At 37.5% G+C, this 22,107-nt stretch overlaps 1 protein-coding gene across 1 annotated transcript in view; it reads right to left on the bottom strand.

The window, feature by feature from the left end:
* The window catches only part of BTBD16 (BTB domain containing 16), a 40,668-nt gene extending 21,834 nt beyond the window's left edge, over window positions 1-18,834 (bottom strand). Inside the window, exons 1-11 of the mRNA XM_087932489.1 lie at window positions 18,728-18,834; window positions 17,131-17,197; window positions 14,612-14,771; window positions 12,081-12,201; window positions 11,035-11,111; window positions 10,788-10,931; window positions 10,208-10,333; window positions 8,194-8,308; window positions 5,907-5,976; window positions 5,535-5,665; window positions 2,254-2,373 (exon numbers count right to left, since the gene is read on the bottom strand). Of these exons, the coding sequence (XP_087788615.1) occupies window positions 2,254-2,373; window positions 5,535-5,665; window positions 5,907-5,976; window positions 8,194-8,308; window positions 10,208-10,333; window positions 10,788-10,931; window positions 11,035-11,111; window positions 12,081-12,201; window positions 14,612-14,771; window positions 17,131-17,197; window positions 18,728-18,834 (1,238 nt within the window). The remainder of the gene's footprint in view (window positions 1-2,253; window positions 2,374-5,534; window positions 5,666-5,906; window positions 5,977-8,193; window positions 8,309-10,207; window positions 10,334-10,787; window positions 10,932-11,034; window positions 11,112-12,080; window positions 12,202-14,611; window positions 14,772-17,130; window positions 17,198-18,727) is intronic.
* Window positions 18,835-22,107: the final 3,273 nt, after the last annotated feature.

A 22,107-nucleotide genomic window follows, 5' to 3' on the forward strand; every position in this document is an offset into this window, starting at 1 on the left:
GAAGGGTTGAATGGTATATAGTAATAGTATAGTTTTTAAGAGACTCCAATCTCAATATGTACCAGCCATATCCAAAAGAGGTCTAAGTGTAAATGCAATGCCAAAAATTTCAACCATCCTCATGCAAGTTGATGAGACAGAAAGGGGAAGAAATTTTCAGCATCATTAAGGGTTAGATAGCATTTATCTTGTTTGGAAGGTAGCCAAAAATATTTGTGTTTTATCCTTCATCATGTATTTATTTTTCCAGGGGACTGCGAGGTCCTTTCCATAAATATTTCATTAATTAGGTAAGTTTTGCCTGACCCCTGATAACCCAATGGACAAATGTCTATTATTACAACCAGTTCCATAACTCTTTCAATGATACTTGAACAATCTCATCAGACATGTGTTATCCACTGACTTCCTCTCTTTTCTGCTTTTCAACCTTGCCAAGCAGAGTCAGTTTTCCCATCATCCATTTGACTCATAAGACCAGAGTACATGAATTTTTACTAGCTGATCATGGCCCCAAGATTAAGATTAGAATAAGATCTCAAGGATGTCATTCAAGACAACCCCTCCAATGGGACACTTTTCTGAACCATGTGAAACCAGTGATGAAAAAAAATGTTGCCAAAATACACACACAACTAGCATCTTCTAACCCCTTACAATAAAGCAAGGACAAAAACATTCTGAGAATGAAAATCAGACCTTTGGCAGGGCAGGATAATGTTCATGAAGATGGATTTTGAAATAATCCATTTTTAATCAGCTTCATTCACTGGATTTATGCATGTATAACTCTGGTTTCAATATGATATCTATGACTGGAAGTTGTATTAAAATAAACAGATTAAAAGCAATTAGATTTACTCTTGAGAAACATGCTTAGCATGCTAGGGGAGTTTTAATGGGTCCTATTCATACCTTTGTTTCTATTGGTTTGTTTCCTGTTAAATTTGATTTTGGTTGATATGATAGAATTTCAGCAAAACCTAGTTGACTAGCCAAAGAATAAACTCCTAAAGCACTGTCTATATGTACATATTTCCACATAGCTTAATAAGCAAGTGTTACATGATCTATTTTCCCCCTTTCAGCTATTTCAGACTGAAGCATGTTACAGAAGATTATATTAAGCTGACAGAATACAAATCTGTAAACGTTAAAACTATTTAAAATTCAACAAGCTTAAATGAGATGATTAAAAGGATGGATTTCTGGTCAATTAATCAGCTATTTTGAAAGGAAATTGCCTTTGAAACGCAGATTGCCACATAATCTTACTGCATCATGTACATTATAACCTGTAGAAGAATGAGTTTATGCATCACATTAATCCTGTACATGGGCCTGACTGCAAATGCCCTTATTTTAAAAAATCTTTCAATAGAATGAGTGCTTCTCAGGTCAGGCTAATAAACAATGATTCATCTAGGCCTTCAACTCATTCCTATCACTTGGTAAAAAAAAGCAGAGCTTGTGGGGTCGGGGGAGGGAGAGATAAAAAAGAAGAACATTTGATATTCAAGGCATGGGAACTCTCTTTTGATTCTGACAGTGATTTCTTTATAGTGGTCCATGACTCACAAGAAAGAATGGCTCATGGGATAGCACCAGCAGCATTAAGACAGTCTTTTAAAATAAATCAACCTAAACCACAAAAACTGTATTTCACAAGCCAGGCTGGAAATCTTTCATGAACTTTGCTCATTTCTTGGTATTCTGTTTGGGTCAGGAAAGACATGAAAAGGATGACCGGCTGGCTTTCTGCCTTAGCAGCAGCAAATGCAGCTGAAGGGGATGCTAATTCTTTATATTATGTTTGACTGAGATTGGACCAACATAGGTTCGCCTATAAAATGTAGGGGGAGATTTCTGCAGGGAACCAGGGATGGCCTGAAGGGCACCTTCAAACTCTTCTTAGTCATTTATCTGAGGCCACCACTCTTTCATAGCCCAACCAAGAGCATAGAACTTTTGAGAAATATAATAATGTAGCCCATTTAGATAATGTGGTCTGTTGACGACCACATTGGATCTGGAATCTCATATCATTACATAATGGGTGTGGCTTAAAGAAGCCTCACCCTCCTTTTCTACTTCCATCTTTCCTTTTCAATTTGCAGTAGGTTAGAATGGGATTAGCCAAATGATAGTTTGCTAGCAGAAGACTTTTGAATTTAGGCTGAGAGCTGAAAGAAATCAGGCCTAAGCCCAAGATTGCTTTAGAGGAGGGTTATGATCTGTGTAACAAAAGTATACCTGCTAAAATATCTGAGGATAGTATCATAAGATGGGATTATCTGAATTTTGGGATTTTGCTGCAGGAATACCCAGTATAATGCAGTTCTCAAGAGGTAGAATTCATTGATGGTAAACAACCTGGCAAAAGGGGAGATATTAATCAATTAGTTACATTTTTGAAGCAAACTTTTTTAAAGAGATAGACATTTTAAGACATAGGAAAAACATTTAATCTTAGAGTATTTCTCTTTAATAATGTTTTCAAAAGTTCTATTACTTCAAATGAACATATTATATTTGAGCATATTAATTAATGTCTGATCTGGCAGATAATGATTGTAATTCCAAAAACAGCAAATGACATGGCCCAGTGTTTGCACAATGCCAAGTTTAATAACAGCCAAAGGCACAAACTTGTATTTTTTTAAAAAAATTTTTTTTTAAACCTCTGAAAATAGTGCAATTAAGATTAATATCAATGCCATTTCAGGTTTCAGTAGGTGCAGGAACCAACTTTAACAAGGAAAAAGTCCAGAGAACTTTGATTATGTTGCAGTAAGCATAATGTGAAAGCCCAACCCAAAATCTAGATCAGTGTTTCTTGACCTTAACGGCTTATGATGGGTGGACTTCAAGTCCCAGCATTCTCTAGCCAGCAATTCTGAGAGCTGAAGTCCACACATCTTACAGTTGCCAAGCTTGAGAATATTGGTCCAGAATATTGTGATGATTACTTCTAATCTATAAAAATATTATCAACACATGAGCAGTCAGATATGACTTTGTTGTAAAAGCAAAACATAATTTTATTTATTGATGCATATTTTGTATACTTGTGGTGGCATAATGATTAAATGCAGTACTGCAGGCTTACTCTGATTCTGAGAGGCTCAAGGTTGACTCAGCCTTCCATCCATCTGAGGCTGGTAAAATGAGGGCCCAGATTGTTGGGGGCAAAATGCTGGCTCTGTAAACCGCTGAAAGAGGGCTGTAAAGCACCATGAAGCGGTATATAAGTCTAAGTGCTATTGCTATTTCCTGCATTTTTAATAAAAATCTCCACTGGATTGCTAGTATATCTTCTCTAATCAAGACAAGTCTTGGCAACTAGTTGCTTCCGAAACTAATCGGATAAAAAGTTATCTTCTTGGCCCTTATCCTACCCATAAAGTAGACTTTGCAAAGAGAAGATGAGGGTGAGATATGGTCAGACTAACATGACATAATCCAAGAAGACAGAGGCTTTTGTGAAAACCATGTACTGGCAAGGAATTTGAAAAGAACAGCTCTTAAAACTTTGGGGGAGGAAACTAATTGCTTTCTGAGAAGAGTGAAATTAATGAAAGGCTCAGACAAGACAAGAGTCCGTTCAAAGATTAGAAGTGTAGAAAATGTGGGCAACTCTCTGCAATAGTGTGGAAATGAAAGTCTGGCTATATAACTCATTAGGATAATTGAGAATTTGAGCAATAGACCTGGAGAACCTGTCACCTCCTGCTAATATAGCTCCCCAGCTGACATCACTTTTGTCTGGAAAGGTATATTCAAGACTCATGCTACCTAATCACTTGGTGATAAAATACACAAGGGGGTGGGGGAGAAAGCTAAAATGGGTAATTGTACACTGATAATTCATTTCTCTTTTTCCGCCGTGGGTCAATTTTCATTTGTTACTATGAAGTTCCAATCTTATAAGGTCAGGAAAAAAATATAATATATTGAAGGGAGTGGGGACACTGGTGGATGTTCACTTTTTAAGGGTTTCTACAACAACAACAACAACAGAGTATTTCCAAGAAATATGCATGGGAAGTGGGAATGCACGACCATTTAGTCCAGAATCACCTAATGTCATGCCCCTGTCGGAATCTGATTCTGAGTGGGAGGCTGAGCAGCTGACAGGGAGTGGGAGTGTGGCTCTGGTGGCTGTGGAAGAAACTGGGGAAGGGCAAGGTCCGGCTGGGCAGAGCAGGGGAGAGGTAGAGCAAGACAGAGGGAATTCAGAGGAAGATCCAGGCCCATCCCCTCTTCATCCTAGGGCATTCAGGGAGGAACAGAGAAGGGAGCAACATGAGTTGCATGGCTTACAGGGGAGGAAAGGGCCCTGATTCCCTTCATTAGCTGCAGCTGGGAACACAGTGTTTAAAAAGGGAGTTTGCGCACAACAACCTGTGGGAAGCAAATTGTGAGTTATCTTTTATGGTCGAGGCTTATCTGTGTTCCTGGTGTCTTCCCAACGGTATGTGTTTTGTTGGCCTTCGAAGTCTGCAATTCCTTATCCTGCCCTGTCCAGTTAATTGCTGCAACATGGTTTGTGTGGATTTTTATTTACAGTTTATATGTACTTTGTTTTCGGACTGAATTTCCTTCATTTAAAGACTGTTCTTAGGAGAGTTTTTTCTCCAGCCTTTGCTATTCACAATGATCAGGTTCAACCATTACCTGGTGAATCAGATCATCATAATCAGATCTGAATGATTCCATTAATATAGCCAATATGGATAAAAGTAGCCTTCCTGTTGAGTTGATTTCTTAGGTCTCGTCTAGCTAGTGGGACAAGTTTGACTATGTTGTACTTCCTTTCTCTTTAATCTCTACATCCTTACAAGCAAGGTAGTTAACAGCTACCTATATAATTATGATATCACTGCTAAGTGAAGATTAACACACACACGTGTTCTTTGTATTTTATGCTGCAATGCCTACTATTTTACATTTGCTAAAATAGTGCTTGCATTTTACCTCATTACAATGTAGCCCTAGATTAATGATGATGATAATTGGGACCAGAATTTCCACTGGTAAGCAATGCAGTTGAAAGGCTTAATGTCACATGACTACACTGCTTACTGATGGCAGTCCCAGCAGTCCTCAGTGCTGTTCCTTGAGGATAATGGGTCACTAAGTGAGCTGCCCAGTTTTAACAACCAAAGTCAGAAAGGAAGTTGATAGGAAGTTGCAAGTCCTTGGTGGCTTGCACCAGGTCAGCAGACAGGTAAAGAGCGTCCAGTTTAGCAATTTCAGGTCGAGGGTGGCTACTGCTGAATGCCAGACTGTGTATGGGCAGCTATGCATAATTTTGGACCTGGGGTTGCCTGCTGTCAGGTGGGGGTGTGTCATAGGTGTTTGCATCAATATGCACAGTGATTTCTGGCCTGGAGTATAGTTGCTGCCAAGCAGGGGAGACTTACTAGAGCAACTTGCAACCTTTCTTACATTATTTTGATGAACCTTTACTTATTTTAAGAAGACCACACCTGCATCCAGGAACCCCTCCTTTTAGCCAAGCACTTTCTGACCTTGGAGATTTAAGCACTTTCTGCAGCAGCTCCAGTGGCAGGTTCCGCAGGCATATCTGGGAGCCAAGCTGTGGGACAAGGTTTACCTCAGTCCATCTTTCACAGAGAGCGATCAAGGAAGGTTGTTTATACTGTTTCCAAAGTGGGGAGAAACAGAGAAGTTAAAGAAACTCTGAACTCTAGAACCATCTTGTGGTAGAAACTGGAAATTAAACCACTTTATATTTGATTGGAGACCAAAAAAATAAGAACATTCATTTCTTTTGGGATGACGTTTTAATAGTTGCAATTTTAATGTTATAAAATGAAAATGCAACTAATATATTTAGAATTCCACTACTTAAAAGAAAAGCCATTAAGTTTGCAGCTCACCTTGCAGCCTGCAGTATAATAACTACAGACATTGGTAGGACAGATACTCCTTCTCATGACCTGGATGCACCTGGAGGGCAGAAAAGATTGAGTTACAAGCAAGAAGAGGGTTAAGAGGAGAACCAAAAGAAGGAAAGGAAAAATACAAATAATCTTTCTAGCTCTTTGGCTCTCTCTATATAAGCAAATACCCACCAAATGCATTTTGGCAGGTCACAGAATTTCTTTAGGCCCTGGGTGGGAAATTCTGGTGTATCTCTCAGTGATTCTCTAGAGAATCATCTTGAATCCTTTCTCTTCATAGAGAAAGCTGAGCCTAGCTCACTCTGTAGCATTTATCCTCTCATGGGCATAGCAGACTGCTGTTGCGGGGAAACAATATTTGTTTGGTTTGTTTACCTCATGTTTAATTACACAATTCTCTCAGGGACAACGTGGTTTGCATATTGGTCAGATGCTTTATCTCTCTGTGGGACAAGTCAGGCTGCTCCTTTCCCCCCACCCCTCCAGTTAGACAGATGAAAATGACTCTTCTGAAGTTTTTTGTAGTCTCTTGGCAAAAAGTACTTATTTAGAATTGCTGGTCAACTTGTCTGAATTTTGAATAAAGGCCATTTAGGGACAAGACAGAAATGAAAGGAAATCAACATATTCTGTTTTGTTTTTAAAACAAAACTTAAAGGGAAGGAGAAATTAACCCAAGACATCACTTCATGACAGAAATCAAACAATAATTCCTTTCTGTTCCCTTTACTAAAATCACACACACACACACACACACACACACCGGAAGCAGCGGGGAAACAATTATTTCTTTCAAAGCAAACAGCAATTTTATGACAGTGAGCTAACCATGGATATGAAAGTGTTTTAAAAACTCCGTCTCAGTACCAGAGGTCTGATACAATGTTCTTTTCCACCTGAAAGAATTGTTAACAATTTTTATATATTATTCTACAGCAGCTTAGTCGAATCTGGAAGCCTTCACATGTATCAGACATCTCTTAATCCCAAAAAGAATTATAGGAGCATAATCACTGGAGCACTCCATTGATTAGAAGTTGTGAGAGCTAACTTTGAACATATCTGGAAGCCTGCTGGTTCAGTGAAGACTGCTTTGCAATATTACTAGAGAGACAATAGTTTAGATCAGGCATGGGGAATCTACATTTCTCCTATATGAAATTCTGAAATCGTCTTCTTCAAGATGATTCTCTGAAGAAATTCCAGAATTTCCCACTGGGTGGCTAAAGAAATTCTGAGGCCGAAATGCATCTCGTGCCTGTTTGCTTGTAAAGCCTCAGCTTGGTGAAGGTGCTGGCCTAGAAACCAGTCCTGCCTTAGACACAAAAGCCAGCTGGGTAATTTTGGGCCAGTCACTCTCTCAGCCGAACATTCTTGTTAGGAATATAAGTCACCTAACAGGTATTTGGGTTAGAAATATATAAACCAGGATAAACATTTTAGTACTATATCTTTAAGGGAATGAAAGAGCATGCAATTGGGTGTGGTTTCTCAAACAGCCATAAGATGGAGCCAGAAACCTGGATTGTTTAGTCCGAGTCTCAGAAGAGAGTGCGAGTGTATCTCTGTTTCCTTCTGTTGGAAAGTATTGCCGTTCCTCCATTTCTTCTAATTGACTGATATTACTGGATTTAATGTAAGTCTATTACTGAATTGTTTTTGACACTGGACTTTGATATTTGGATTATCCCTGGATTGAAAAACTGACTGATTTACCTGTGAATGATTTTGGATTGCTTATTTTGGACTTTGCTTAAACCTTTCTGGAAGTAAAAACCTACATTTACTGTACAGTGTATCTGTGTGCTGTGTGTGTATTATTCAAACACTTCTCTCAAATACGTCTCCCTGTATGCGCTCATTCTCCTAATGGGGAATTATCTCAACAATTCTTCACAGGGTTTTTGTTGTGGGGAAAAGAGGAAGAGAAAGAAATACTGTGTATGTTTGTTCCCTTCAGTTACTTATAAAGTAATAAAGGTGGGATAAAAATCAAATAAAGAAATAAAATATTGCCAAATTTCTCTTTATCTTCTGTGCTGGTAGATAAAGTTCATCAAAATTTAGGAGGCCACAAGTTTCCAATTCCTGACCCCTTGGCATTTAAATATAAATATAGTTTAAACACAGTTTTGGGATAGGCTTTGGCTGATGAAGGCTGACATCCCACTTAGAACATTTTTGTAATAAGAGGAATGCCATGACATAACTCACTCCCCAAATCTCAAGCAAATTGTATTACGGTATGTCATAATCTACTTACTTTTGAAAAAGGCTAGGGAACTGTAACACTTCTGCTGCAGCCAGAATTCCTAGAGCATCTTCTTCATTCACTTCTGGTTCAGAATTGTACATGTTCTTGAGTGCAACAGCAAAGGCTTCATCGTATCCACAGAATATGCCAATAAACATGTGATTATAAATATAATAAGATGTCAGCATTACCCCTGCTCCCGAACAAAATATTTATTCAGATTACTATAGAATGTGTATGGAGATTCTCAATCATCCAGGTCATGGTTGTATTAAATGTGCCTCCCCGCCCCTGCCCCTCAAAAGGCAACAGGATTTTCTTGTTGTTATTGTTTTTTCTTTGAAAAAAAATGGAGCTTCTTGTATGGGAAGTGAAACGTTTTCAAAGAAAAAAAATAAAGTCCAGTTGCCTTTGGGGGAAAAAAGCACCTTTGAGATTATTATAAACTATCACTATATATACGTTAGTTGCTCCCATCATCAATGATTTTAAATAATAGATGGATACCAAGAACACCTTTGTCAGTCACCCAGGAATTCTAGACAAAAACAGATCCTGAAAAGGCTGCTCAATATTTGTGATATCTAGGGAACACAAAACAATACAGACTGTTGTTGCAAGACATAAAATACAAGTAGGCCCTGAGCTCAGTATAGCTGTTTCCATGCAAGGAGTCTGAGGAACAGATTGAATTCATCCTTTCCCAAGTATTATTAGTATCATATAGCAGTAGCAATAGCACTTAGACTTATATATCACTTTATAGTGCTTTACAGCCCTCTCTAAGCAGTTAATAGAGTCAACATACTGCCTACAACAATCTGGGTCCTCATTTTACCCACCTCTGAAGGATGGAAGGCTGAGTGAACCTTGAGCCTGGTGGGATTTGAACAGCCAAATTGTAGGCAACTGGCTGCAGAAGTAGCTTGCAGTACTGCACTCTAACCCAGTGGCCCCCAACCTTTTTTGAACCAAGGACCGGTTTCACGATAATTTATTCTTCCATGGACCGGTACCTGAGTAACGCAAGACTTCACCGCCATTGGGACGGCTCTTCGTTCAAAGCCGCCCCCCGACTCTTCAACGAAACTAAGGCACGAGCACCCAAATGCCGCTTTCCAACTGAAAACCCGGAAGCACATTCCAACCGAAAAACTGGAAGCAACCGAAAACCCGGAAGCACCGTCGAAACAAGATGGCAGCGCCCAAGCTTTGCGGCCTGGTAAAAAATGATCCACAGACCGGTACCAGTCCGGGGACTGGTGGTTGGGGACCCCTGCTGTAACCACTGTGCCACAGAGGCTTCTATATGCTTGTCATCAGGATAGGTATGGGGCACTCATGGCTTTCTAGATATTAGACCTGTTTCTATGAATCTCAACCAACAAAGTTAATGATCATAGATGGGAATTTTATTTGGTTCCAGATACAGGTAGTCCTAGAGTGACAACAGTTTATTTAGTGACTGTTCAAAGTTACGACGTCACTGAAAAAAGTGACCTAAGACTATTTTTGATACTTATGACCATTACAGCCTCCCCATGGTCATGTGATCAAAATTCAGCTACTTGGCAACTAACAAGTATTTATGACAATTGCAGTGTCCCAAGGTCACATTAACCCCTTTTGCAACCTTCTGACTAGCAAAGTCAATGGGGAAGCCAGGTTCTCTTAAAAACTCTGTTCTAGCTTAACAGTTGCAGTGATTCACTTAACAACGGGTGCAAGAAAGGTCATAAAATGGGGTGAAATTCACTTAGCAACTGTCTCATTTAACAACAAGAATTTAAGGCTCAATTGTGGTCAAAAGTTGAGGACTACCTGTATTTACTATTTTTAAAAAGTTTTTTAAAAAAAATAGTTTTAAAAGACTCTAGAAGATGAAGTAGGAAAAGATTTTAAAATTACTAGCCAGTATAGGTGCTACAATGAGAGATGTAGCCTTTTCCATTATAGTGGCCTGTGAAACACCTTAATATCTTTGGCAAATAGTCAATTTATAGAGTAAGATAGTTTGCATTACCAAACCGAGTGACATCTTGATCACTGATCTCCAGAGCAATGGTGACTTTTGTCAATTTTTCCTTCTGTTGGCAGAATTTATCTTGCTTACGACCAGCTAGCAGACAGCATTTATAACAACGGGTTTCTGCTAAAAACATTGGAAACACGGGAAATATGACACTATAAAAAGGCAGCATACGTGGTCTATTCAAGGCAATGGTAAACAGAGAAAATGTCTAAATCGTTTATTTTTCATTAATATATTTTGCCCACTAATATACTAACAGCTTAATAATTCATGATAGTTTAATTATTTCCAAAGAACTAAACATTTTTCTAAGATTTTATATCTTAGAACGTTTAGAAGAGAGAGAAATGTAAAGATACTATAGGCAAATACCAACCCTATTTTACTCCCTGATTCCAGCCGGAAAGTATGACTATAGATTTATGACTTAGAGCCAATAAGTAACCATGAAATTTTCTGGCTGTAAACTACTGTGAATCCAGTAAAATAGAAGATGCCATATATTAAGACCTCAGTGTCTTAATCAATTCTAAAGACATATAAAAATAAATTTTGTAACATCTATCAATACCTTTTTTAGATTTCAATATGCTTCCTGTGCTTGGGGAAAGGCTATGCTGTGTTGCTTCAGCAAGAAGTTGGGAAAGGACGTGAGATTTAAATAAATACATTCGATGAAGTTCCCATTCAAAGCCCAAACAGTCCAAAGTTACATCTGAAGAGAGAGATGGAAACTAGTTAAAAGCCACAGCTAGTTCTCTGAAGATGAAAAATCAGTCATGCAGCTTATACAGTATATCTCAATTCAGACGGCTTACCTGGTTCCATGCCTTCTGTGATCTTCTGTGTATAAGAAAAAAGCATTTGATTGGGCAATCTTTGGTGGGAGACTATCCTTAGTGGAAAAGAAATGGATGATGAAACCATGATTTTAAGGCACTTAATTTAATTAAAAGCCATAACATATATATAATGCACCGTAAATTAAATTTCCCAAACCAGAGGAATCAGGACTGCAAGTGTGTGGGTCATACTGGCAGGGAATTTAGAAGGTACAGACCCAACTCATCTGAAAGATTAGACTAAAGTGAAAAATAATGATATTTTTCATCTGAACTTAAATTACCTATATGATGCAATAATAATGTAAAGTGACCTGTGTAAATCTCTCTGGATAAAAGAAAATTAGCCCGATGAGTGGCAAGATTATAGGAGAGTGCAGGAGCATTGGCTAAATTCTTATCAATGTCTGTAACTTAATATGCACCTGACATATACTATATACATAATAAACTGATTTTCCAACTTCATTTCCACCAATGAGAACCAATGACAGCTAACTTTGAAACTAACCCAGGAACTAATGATGATTTTCCATAAACAGTTGCATATTGGTCAGCCAAATGCATGTATTATGTCAAATACATAATGATCTATGTACACGCTATTATGCATATGGGGGACATCTTATACATCAGTATTTTTCAAACTTGGCAACTTTAACACGTGGATTTCAATTCCAAGAGCTCTCCAGGCAGCAGGAGTTGAAATCCAAATATCTTAAAGTTGCCAAGTTTGAAAAACACTGACATATGAAATTTTCCCAACTTCCTTCTGCCCATGTTTCAAATTCCAAAATGTCTATTTAGAAGAGCAGAAGTTTGGCAATGTTTAGCAATATATTATCTATATAAGTAGGAAGTATATTCTTACTACTAAGCATAATGGAACCCTAATCTTTGGTCACTTGCATATATGGTATATTACCTTCTTCAGCATCTATAAGCCAGAAATAAGCTATTAATCATTTCCATATTGAATCATTTGATGCAGGATTATACAAAGAACTACTTCTGACTCTTACCTGGGTCTGGGTTTAATTTGTGGACACATATTTGCAAAAGATTGGGCACTAGATTCATCGAGAAGTTCTGCACCTGTTTTCCAGGACCCGAATTCTTCCCCCAGAGGCACAGAGCTATCCACTGAACAATTGGGGAGAAAAATGCAAGGAAGCATGTCAGTAACTATCAGGTAGCACCAATATTTACTGTATATGCCATTAATTCAACTGTATGATCTGAAAGGGAGAGGCATTTGTGTTTCTTCAATATTACTTTATACCATTCTCTTTGCTAACGGAATCCTTAAGTTTGCCTGCAGATAGCTAGGCTGAATGCCTGAAAATTGGTGAGAATGAATGGATTTTTACAGCACAATGAACCATGAACCAACCAACCACATTGTATAACATATAAACTCAGGCCATGTAGGTAGTTTATGGTTCTCTTTTTTTATGGCCAACCCAGAAAGTTGGCTTGGCCATTTACTAATTACTTTTGATTGTACTTCTATGTTTTTGTTTCCTAGAAATATTTCTGTTTTACAGTTTTATAGTTATTAATGTTGTAAACTGCCCAGAGTTCCTTTGACCCAGAATGGGTGACAAATAAATCTGATAAATTTTGTGGTTTCCCACTTGACATGCAAGGAAGTGTACAATTTAAATGACAAATATTCCTAAAAAAAATAAAATGTAGAAAATCATAAAGCAAGCAATTCAACAAAACAACAAATCTTGACAGGTTCAAAAGACCTTCTGATCTGGGGGGAGAAAACCAGGTCTTTAGCACCTTATACAAGTCAGGCAAGCAGGATCAGGCCATCTTAATCTCCAGGAGGAATTCCATTTTATAGGGCAGGAATTTGATATTGTTAACTGAATGATCAAAGTGAGCTATCTAAACAAGCCATAAGGACTTGTCTATAGATGTGATTCCTATTTTCTACCTAATTTCAAATCCTTGTATAGACAAGCAAATATCCCTAGTTCCTCGTCATACTTTATTTCTGTATCCCTTATTGTTCCTAGTTATTTTTTTTGCTCTAGCTCAGGGATATCTACAACATAAAAAAGGACTGTGATTCAAACACTTGGTTGTAGTTACTGTCTTGACTTTTTGTACCACCTCACTGCAATACCCGGAATTGGATACAATAGTCCAGTATGATTTGATCCCTACAAAGTACAATTGAGCAATTAGCTCCCATTATCTTGAAATAATGTTTCTATTGCTGCATTCTAAGGTTCCATTGGCCTAGTGCACGATGTTTAGTTATCCAATAAGACCCCTAAATTCTTCACTCATGCATTACATGAGATCTCCTCAATTCTGTACTGTTATTTCTTGTCTTTGTTTTCCTTTTCTGATGTACTTATTCTCGCCACTTTAACGTTCAACTCTGTTAATACCACTGTGAGTTATTATGAATTTAGATAAACAAAGTTGTCCTTCGAGGTGCTAGCCGACTCCCCTAGCTTGGCAATTATCTGTACATTTGATTCCATTTCCCTAAATGAGTTCCAATTCTCTTGATTAGCACAAGGCAGAAGATGAAGCCCCAGGGGACATCACTCGATACACAATCATTATATAAGAAGCCATTGAGTGAACTTGTTCAACCAGCTGTGAATGTACTGAATCACTCATCCATTTTATCCATGTTTTCACAAGACTGTCATGTGAGATTCCCTGGCCCTTTACTAAGATCAGGTTATACTATGTCCACAGCATTCCTTTGCTTTTTCTAATTAGTAACTCTGTCATAGAAGGATGCCTGGTAATGTGGGCATTCTTTGCCCTGTGCTCATAGATGCAGGCCTCGACAATCTGTTCTGATGATTTGCCCGGCACAGAAGTTAACTAGCCTGTGGTTTCCCGATCCTCCTTTCTGAACATCTAGTCTTAAGTTGATCTTTTATATAGATTTCTGACAGTTCAGTGGCATTTTTCAAAATGTATATAATTACAATAGCATTTTCCACCAAATCTTTACAGGTAGTCCTCAATTTAAAATCATTCATTTAATGATGGCTCAAAGTTACAATGGAATTAGAAAACACGACTTATGACTAGTTTTCACATAGATGACCATTGCAGCATTTCCAAAATCATGTGATCACACTTAGGGAACAATGAGCATGTATTTACAACAATTTCAGGATCCCAGGTCATGTGATCATCATTTGCAACCTTTCCAGCCAGCTTTTGACAAGCAAAGCCAAGTGGGGGCGAGCCAGATTTGCTAACAAAACTGCATGTTTTGTTTAACATGTTATTTATTAGCCTAACAACCATGGCAAAAAGATGGTAAAATGGGGCATGACTCACTTACTAACTGCCTTCCTTAGCAAAATAAATTTTGGGCTCTATTATAGTAACTCAAGGACTACCTGTATATGTTTTACATATATACAAACATATATGTTTTATATGTTTTACTTCTCTGCTTCACATAGTATATGAACTCGTGCATCATAACTTGTTAGCAAATGAAGGGTAAAACATTCTGATTGAATCTGAGCCCAGCCAGTATTTCTAGTTATCACCTTACCAGTCATTATTTTCAGCAAGCTGTTATGGAGGCCATCTTGCTTCACTTTATCACTCTGTGAAATTCCTAGTAAGTCACAGGATGAAGTGAACGGAAATTGACAGCGATTGGTGGGTCCTGCTTGATTACGGAAGAAACGTCGTTTCATGGGTCCTGAAATCTTATACAAAAGCATTTTTAGCCCATTACCCTACTTAGCATTTTATCCAAGGAGATTGATTGACTGCTCTATCAAGGAAATAATTAGTAAATCCAAATTTCAGAGGTAATATGGTTAGGTCCTAGAAGTAAAATAGAGTGTTGCTTCTTGCCTTTATTTTATTATTTTCTTTAGATTAAACTGGTTTTCTGTGTTGGAAACAAGTTGCTGGATTAAGGTCCATTCAGATATCTCAGTCTACTTCCCCCACCCTTCATGTTTCAGCCATGACAGATGGAGATAATGACAGTTGTTGGGCAACTGTATTTTCGCTGAAGAAAAATTGAAAGTGAATTCTTTATAATATTGTTAAACAAATCTGAGACTACCAAAAATTTTCAAATGGAATGTCTGCTGTGCTTTTATGTAAGAGGGCTTACATAATAACACATCCTTCCCCTAACTCTACAACAGGAGTCTCCAACCTTGGCAAATTTAAGACTTGTGCACTTCAACTCCCAGAGTTCCTCAGCCAGAGTTGAAGTCTACAGGTCTTAAAGTTGCCAACGTTGGAGACCCCTGCTCTAGAAAATGAAAACTGAGCCAAAAATTCTCAGTGATAATTTTTGTGAAATTGGGTGGGTGAAAGGCATTGGGAAGCTAGACATAGACCTTTGTGAAGCAACAAAGATATGTCTTGACAAGGTGATTTAGCTGTAATCAACAGTTGTTAGAAGGTAGGTTGGCAACACAAGCATTCCAATGAACACTCTAATTTCAAATGAGAAATCTATATATAGACAATTTATGGCAGTAGCACCCTTAACCATTTTCTTGAGCTTCTTTATCCAGAAGGCAAGAGGCTTGCCTCTTTTGTAAAATCATGGCAGTCTCCATCTGTTCATTGTTATTTCTTTTGTCGGTATGAAATATAATATTTGCAGGATGATCTAGGGCATTCATTTCAAACACATGCTGGTATCTCCCTTATGTTGTCTGAGCTTTGCCTGCTCTAATGGCAATGTGCATTCCAGTTCTTAACATGGAAAAGTCAACTATAAAATATTACTAAGCTATGCAGCTGTGTGGGGGAAGTTAACAAAAAGTTCATCTAGAAAGAGAAATAAATAGGGAGGAACAAAGCACAACTTGCTGGGAAGTGAGATGAGAAAAACTGGTTTATATATCATGCTAGCCATATGATTTATTTTTGGCTAAGCATATTGTCTGAACCCAGAAAATGTGATTTATTATTAATCATAATTAAGCAAACCATGGCTTAATATTATATTATTAAACACCACTGATCTCGATGACAAGAAATATAATGGAGAAAGACAATGAACAAACAAACAAACCAAAAACTGAAGGTAGCAGTGAAAGAAACAGGATTTCATGAAAATCTAATCCTGAATGTAAAGAAAAAGGTTCTGTAATTTTGAGGGAATGGAACTTGAAATGCAGGGATCTATCAGTCAAGGAATTGAGAGTTGGGAGCTAAAAGACAGGATAATAAATGTTTAATATTGATTTAAAATATTGGCTGAATGATATTTGCTCTTTCCAACAGAGTAGTTAACCGAAGCACATACTCTTGTAGCTTAGCTTTTGCTAGTAAATCTTGTACATATATAGGAATAATATAGTAGAATCTCTACTTCATGTAAGTTAAATAATTGTGCAATTATAAATATGATAAAGCTTTTAATATCTGAACCCAGATAATCTCTGGATGGCATCATATGCACAATTGCACTGTGGCCTGTACACCTCAGTTTATAACTCTAATGGAAGAATCTCAGGTAAGTAAGGGGACATCTGGATCCTAACAGTCCAGGTTAAGGCAGTGCTAAGAAATGAACAATTGAATTTTAGGAGAGTACAATGTCATTAATGTGGTAATATATCCATCATATTCTGCAAGTTCTTGTACAGCTTTGTAAGATCTGGGGGTATCACAAACGCTCCTCATGAGGGCAGTAGTGTCTTTATGATGAGAGTTTGATCCTGTTATGATCTGCTAAAGCTCAGAGACCAGGAATCTGTGTGGGAGTTCACAGTACCTATCCGAGCCATTCCCATGAGACCTTTGGTGCCCTGCTTTCTCACGGGAACTTTATCACCTTCGCTGAGGCCTAGCTAGATAATGTTGCTGAGCTAATGTTGAAGTCATTGTTTTGATTTTGTATTTGCATTTTCTTAATAAATACTGCTACCCGAGGGCTCTCGGGGCTGGCAGTTGCTCAGACGTCTTCCCTGCGTCTCCCATCATTTTTCAATTGCCAGTCCACCACACATTAACTTAATTTGGAGCAGATATTCTATAGTAGTCAGTGTCTTGTTTTCTTTCAATAGCATTGTCACCAGAGATTACACTTACCTTTGCTATTTCTTTCTCAGATGGTGAAAGTCCTCCCAGAGATACAAAGGGAGCTGATAGCAGATAACTAAAAGTTAAAAAGGTATCATCAATGCCATACCAAGGAAAGCTGCACAGGTAAAACTTTGCCTCCCTCTCAAAAGGATACAATCATTTTTTTACATGAAGTATAGCATCCCATGCAAAAACAAGTGAAAATTTTGTCCTCTATTCTTTTACTATCATGTACTTTATTTCACCTGAAAGTGGGACATTTGCTAGGTAGATGGAAACAGTATCTTGTGAAGAGTTGGCCCAGTCATCATGACATATATCATGAGATGTCTTTGCCTTATTCATTCTGTTAAGGTGCAAAGAAAGCCCTCTTACGGCATAATCTCTCCAAAGCTTGCTACCAAATTATAATTTTAACATGTACTGAATAATCATATTAACTGTACTGAATAGTTAAACACTAATTGAATTTGTTAAATATTTGCATTTAAATGACAATAAATACAATTTAAGTCTGACCCTCCTTTAGTCAGGGGAGCACATATCTCAAAACAGAAAGTGTGGCCTCAACCTTAAAAAGGAAAAACTCTGAGGCAGAGTTTCCAGGACTGGCTGAGGAATTCTGGGAGTTGAAATCCACCTATCTTAAAAGTTGCTTAGGCTCCATGGCAAGAGTCTCCAACCTTGGCAACTTTAAGCCTGGCAGACTTCAACTCCCAGAATGCCCCAGCCACCTGGGGAATTCTGGGAGCTGAAGTCCTCCAAGCTTAAAGTTGCCAAGGTTGGAGACCCCTGCTCTACGGAAGTGGGACACTATGGCCCCTTTATGACTGTGGACTTCAATTCCCAGCATGGCTGGCTCAGGAATTCTGGGAATTGAAGTCCACAAGTCATAAAAGGGCTATAGTTCCTCACCCCTGCTGTAAAACATAATCCACATCCTATGAAATGCCTGGAATCTTGTATCACAGCCTGTCTCAAGTTGGTTCTCTTCAGTGTGCTGGACTTCATTCCCCATCATCCTTAGTCATACTATCTAAAACTAAAGGGGTTTAGCTGAACACTCTGTAATGGTATTAAGTTGAAGAAGGTGTATCTGCTAACAGACATGCTAGATAGAAGCAAATTGGAGCAAATAGAAGTAGTCCTCAACTTACATAGTTCGCTTAGTAACCGTTTGAAGTTACAACGACACTGAAAAAAGTGACTTATCATTTTTCACACTAATGACCGTTGCAGAATCCCCATGGTCATGTGATTTACATTCATATGCCTGACAACTGACTCACATTTATGACAGTTGCAGTGTCCTGGGGTCATGTGATCACCTTTTGCGATCTTCTGACAAGCAAAGTCAATGGGGAAATCAAATTTCCTTAACAACTGTGTTACTAATTTAACAACTGCAGTGATTCCCTTAACATATGTGGCAAGAAAAGTAGCAAAATGGGACAAAACTCACATAACAAATTTCTCACTCAGTAACCTAAACTTTGGGCTCAGTTGTGATGGTAAGTTGAGGACTACCCATACCAAGAAGGATTTCCTTTCCCATCCATTTGCCCATTCCAAACTTATTTTGGTTGTATCAGCTTCTACTTACTGACATGCTGTTTTATCTGAACTTGGCGTTTCAGGAACAAACGAAGAGATACGAAACAAGTCTGCATGATTCTTTCTTTTCCCATAAAAATGCCTGTAGTGAGCCATTTGGCAAGAAGTTCAAAAATGCTACACTAGTAATTGTTAATACTCAGGTGGAATAACCAAGAATTGCTGATGAGAAGCTTCCCAGCCCCTTCCAATTTTATTTTCACTATTCTCCTTCAAAAGAAAAAGATGTCCAGCATCAATATAATCAATGAATGAGAGGGTCTGCATACACCTAAGTCAGCATTGTGACATCTTACATCACTGTGGCATCACAATACAGCTTCAGCAGTTCTTTCATTTCTGAATCAAAGCTAGGAACAAAGTTAACACCACATAAGTTCTCTAAGGGGAGGCATCCTAGAAAGATGGTGGATGTTTTTGGTATACAAATATAGAAAAGTACACCAATTATCTCCCTGTTGTCAACAAACAAATAAGCAAGCAATATAGAAACCAATGGAATGTATTCTTTGAAAAATTCTCTCTCTGTCTCTCCTTCCCTCCCTTCTCTATGACTAATAGCTCTCCTTTCCATAAGCATTAAGCAAACATGGGGACATTACATATCCTTGATCCATTTCCTGTTCAGAATTTAATAATTTGCTAGACATTCCAGTTACTCTCATTTTAATCTCCCTTTATGCCTCTCTGATCACATTCAGTAACCAAACCTTTTGTGTATTTGCACAAAAAAATCTTTAATTCAGAACTACTTTGTCTAAATTAACAAAATTAAAATTAAATTAAATTAATTTAGCTCCTGCTAGAGCTAGGAGACTGGACTACAAAATCTCCAAGATCCCTTCCAGCTCTGTTCTTTTCTGTTCTATTTGTGCAATAAACCTTTTTTCATATGTTTATCTATTTCCAGTGATCTGCTGAAGAGCAAAAAAATTGGTCTGCACAACCCTGTCTGATGTAAAGCACTTCCCAGTTTTGCATTATTGCCATTTCTGACCACTTTTAATCAGAATTCTGCCAAACCTACTTCTGGGAAACTTCAATGAATCTTGCTGTAATTTTTGCGTTCACTTTTGTTACTTTTCCCTCTGCAGAACAGAACAATAAGGACATTAGTCCTGTTCTCAGGCACAGATCCAATGTTGCAGTGTTCATGTGCACATCCTTTTTTGTGTGTGTATCATTCCAATTTTAATATTTGGGCTGCTATTCCAAAAGCAGACCATGTCTTCTTCTTCTTTTCATCTTCAGGTTTACCATTTGTGAAACTTTCTTACAGGCTTTACGACTTCCCTTTCCGCTATCTTTTTCTTGTGCATTTCCAGGAACATACCTTTTTTTTTAACAAATTTTATTCAGTTTTTCACATTAAAAACAAAAATCTCTTTTTAGTGGACAGCATATTTCCGGGTCATCACCTTTACATACAAATATGACAGCAATTATAAATTCATATATGTATACTTAATTCTATTATTACCTTTTCCATTCCAAATTATCAGTAAGGAGAGAAACAAACACATTAATTCTAGCCTCTTTCATTGATCTCAATAGAAACATCTTTTTGTTTCATTTCAATTATTTCAAATATAATCCTTTAATATTTATTTTAAAAATAAAGATAAACAATATGTGTTTGCCTAACAACAACAACAACAATAATAATATAAAAAGTTACCAATGTCTCTCCTCGCTTTTAATAGTCTATATTAACTTATTAATTTAGCTGGTTCTTTAGTCTGTCATAGTCCCTTTCCATTACACATTCTTTTTATAAATTCTAGATTAATACACATTTTAACACTAAACAAACAAACAAACAAACAAGTATTGGTTTCCCCCCTTTTACTGTTTTGAGTGTGACAGCTCAATGATTAAAAAATACCTTTATTCCCTCATCTTGATTCCCAATAAACCATTATTTTTAAGAAGTTACAATAATAATCATTACATCTTTTCATTTGGATTCCACAGCATAAAATATGCCCCCTTTAATTTTTAATAAGAGTTATCAGTATCTATATTACCCTATTTTCTAAATATTTTTAGTTGCAGAAATATTCTTATTACCCCTTGTCACCCTGCAGAATCCCCTTTTTAATTCATCAACCATTATCTCTGAAAAAACAATTTCTTTTCAACATTTTACTATTTCCATATTTCTTTATTTCATGCACCTGTTTCTTACTGCTTCTCCTCTCCCTCTTTTCCCCATATCTTTTCTCATTCCAGTTTATATCCCTCTCTTTCTTAATATCTTCCTTTCCGCTTTTCTGCTGGATCTTTCTGCCTTTCCCGACTTCACAGGTATTCCCCCTTTTGATTGCCTTCTTAAGTCTCAACTTTTGAACCTTCCTTCTTTCCTCACTTCTTTGTAGTGTTCTTTGTGTTAATTGAATCAACTCCTCCTCCTCTGAAGCTCTTTCTTCTTGTTCTTCAATCACCATTTCCATTTTTTCTAACACAGAGCAAAGTGATTCGCCTCTTTCCTGTAGTAATTCTCTCATATTTTTAAGTTCCATTTTTAATTCCCGGAGAGATATCATCATTACACACTCTTATATTTTATGATCATTAAAGTCCACAAAAAAAACCCCACTTTTACTTTCCTTCTTTCTTCTTTCAATTTTCTAAAGTTCTCAGTTATTCCAGCCTAGGGTCTATACCAAAAACATCAATCAATCCCACAGTCTTTCCTTTTTTCTTTATTCTGGTTCTGCTTTCACTTTCTAAGATTCTTACTTTGTTTCAATATTTCTTTAATGTTATATCCACACAAGTTCATTCAGAAACAGGATGCTTTCCCTTTTGTTTGAGCTCAAGTTTTTGTCAAAAGGTGGCACTCTCCATTATACAAAGTCTTCACCTTTTCCCCCTATTTTTTTATTTAGGGTTTTTCAAACCTCAATATTCCAGCACAGTCCAGTCTCCAATTTGTAAATGTTATTATTATTATTTTTTGACAATCTTAAGTCCAGCTATATTTTATGCCTGTTTATTGCCAAAATATTTTAGTTCAATTTAGTTAAATCTTTAGTTCCAGCTTCTTCCTTTCCTGGTTCGAAGCCCCACTTAGCTGTCAAAAATATTTTCTTTTTTTTTTCCTTGTCCCTTTGTAATTTCACCGCTCACTTTTCTTTTTTAAAAAATTCCATGTTACCTTAATCCCGGGGTACTTTTGTTTAGCTGTATTGCCCAGTTGTCCCAGTTCAGATGTTATCCACCTCTTTCTTCCCTCCTGCATAAATCTTAATCCAGCTGAGTCCTCCTCTTCGGGGTGGCCATTTTAAACCACTGCTGCGGTCATCTTTGGGGGAAAAAAGACCAAGCCCGGGGGGGAGATGCGGCTCCCCTCAACCTGGCTTATGG

Source organism: Pseudonaja textilis, chromosome 4 (genome assembly GCF_049901715.1).
Source record: "Pseudonaja textilis isolate UNSWEBS1 chromosome 4, rPseTex1.2, whole genome shotgun sequence".
In the NCBI taxonomy this organism is placed as follows: domain Eukaryota; kingdom Metazoa; phylum Chordata; class Lepidosauria; order Squamata; family Elapidae; genus Pseudonaja; species Pseudonaja textilis.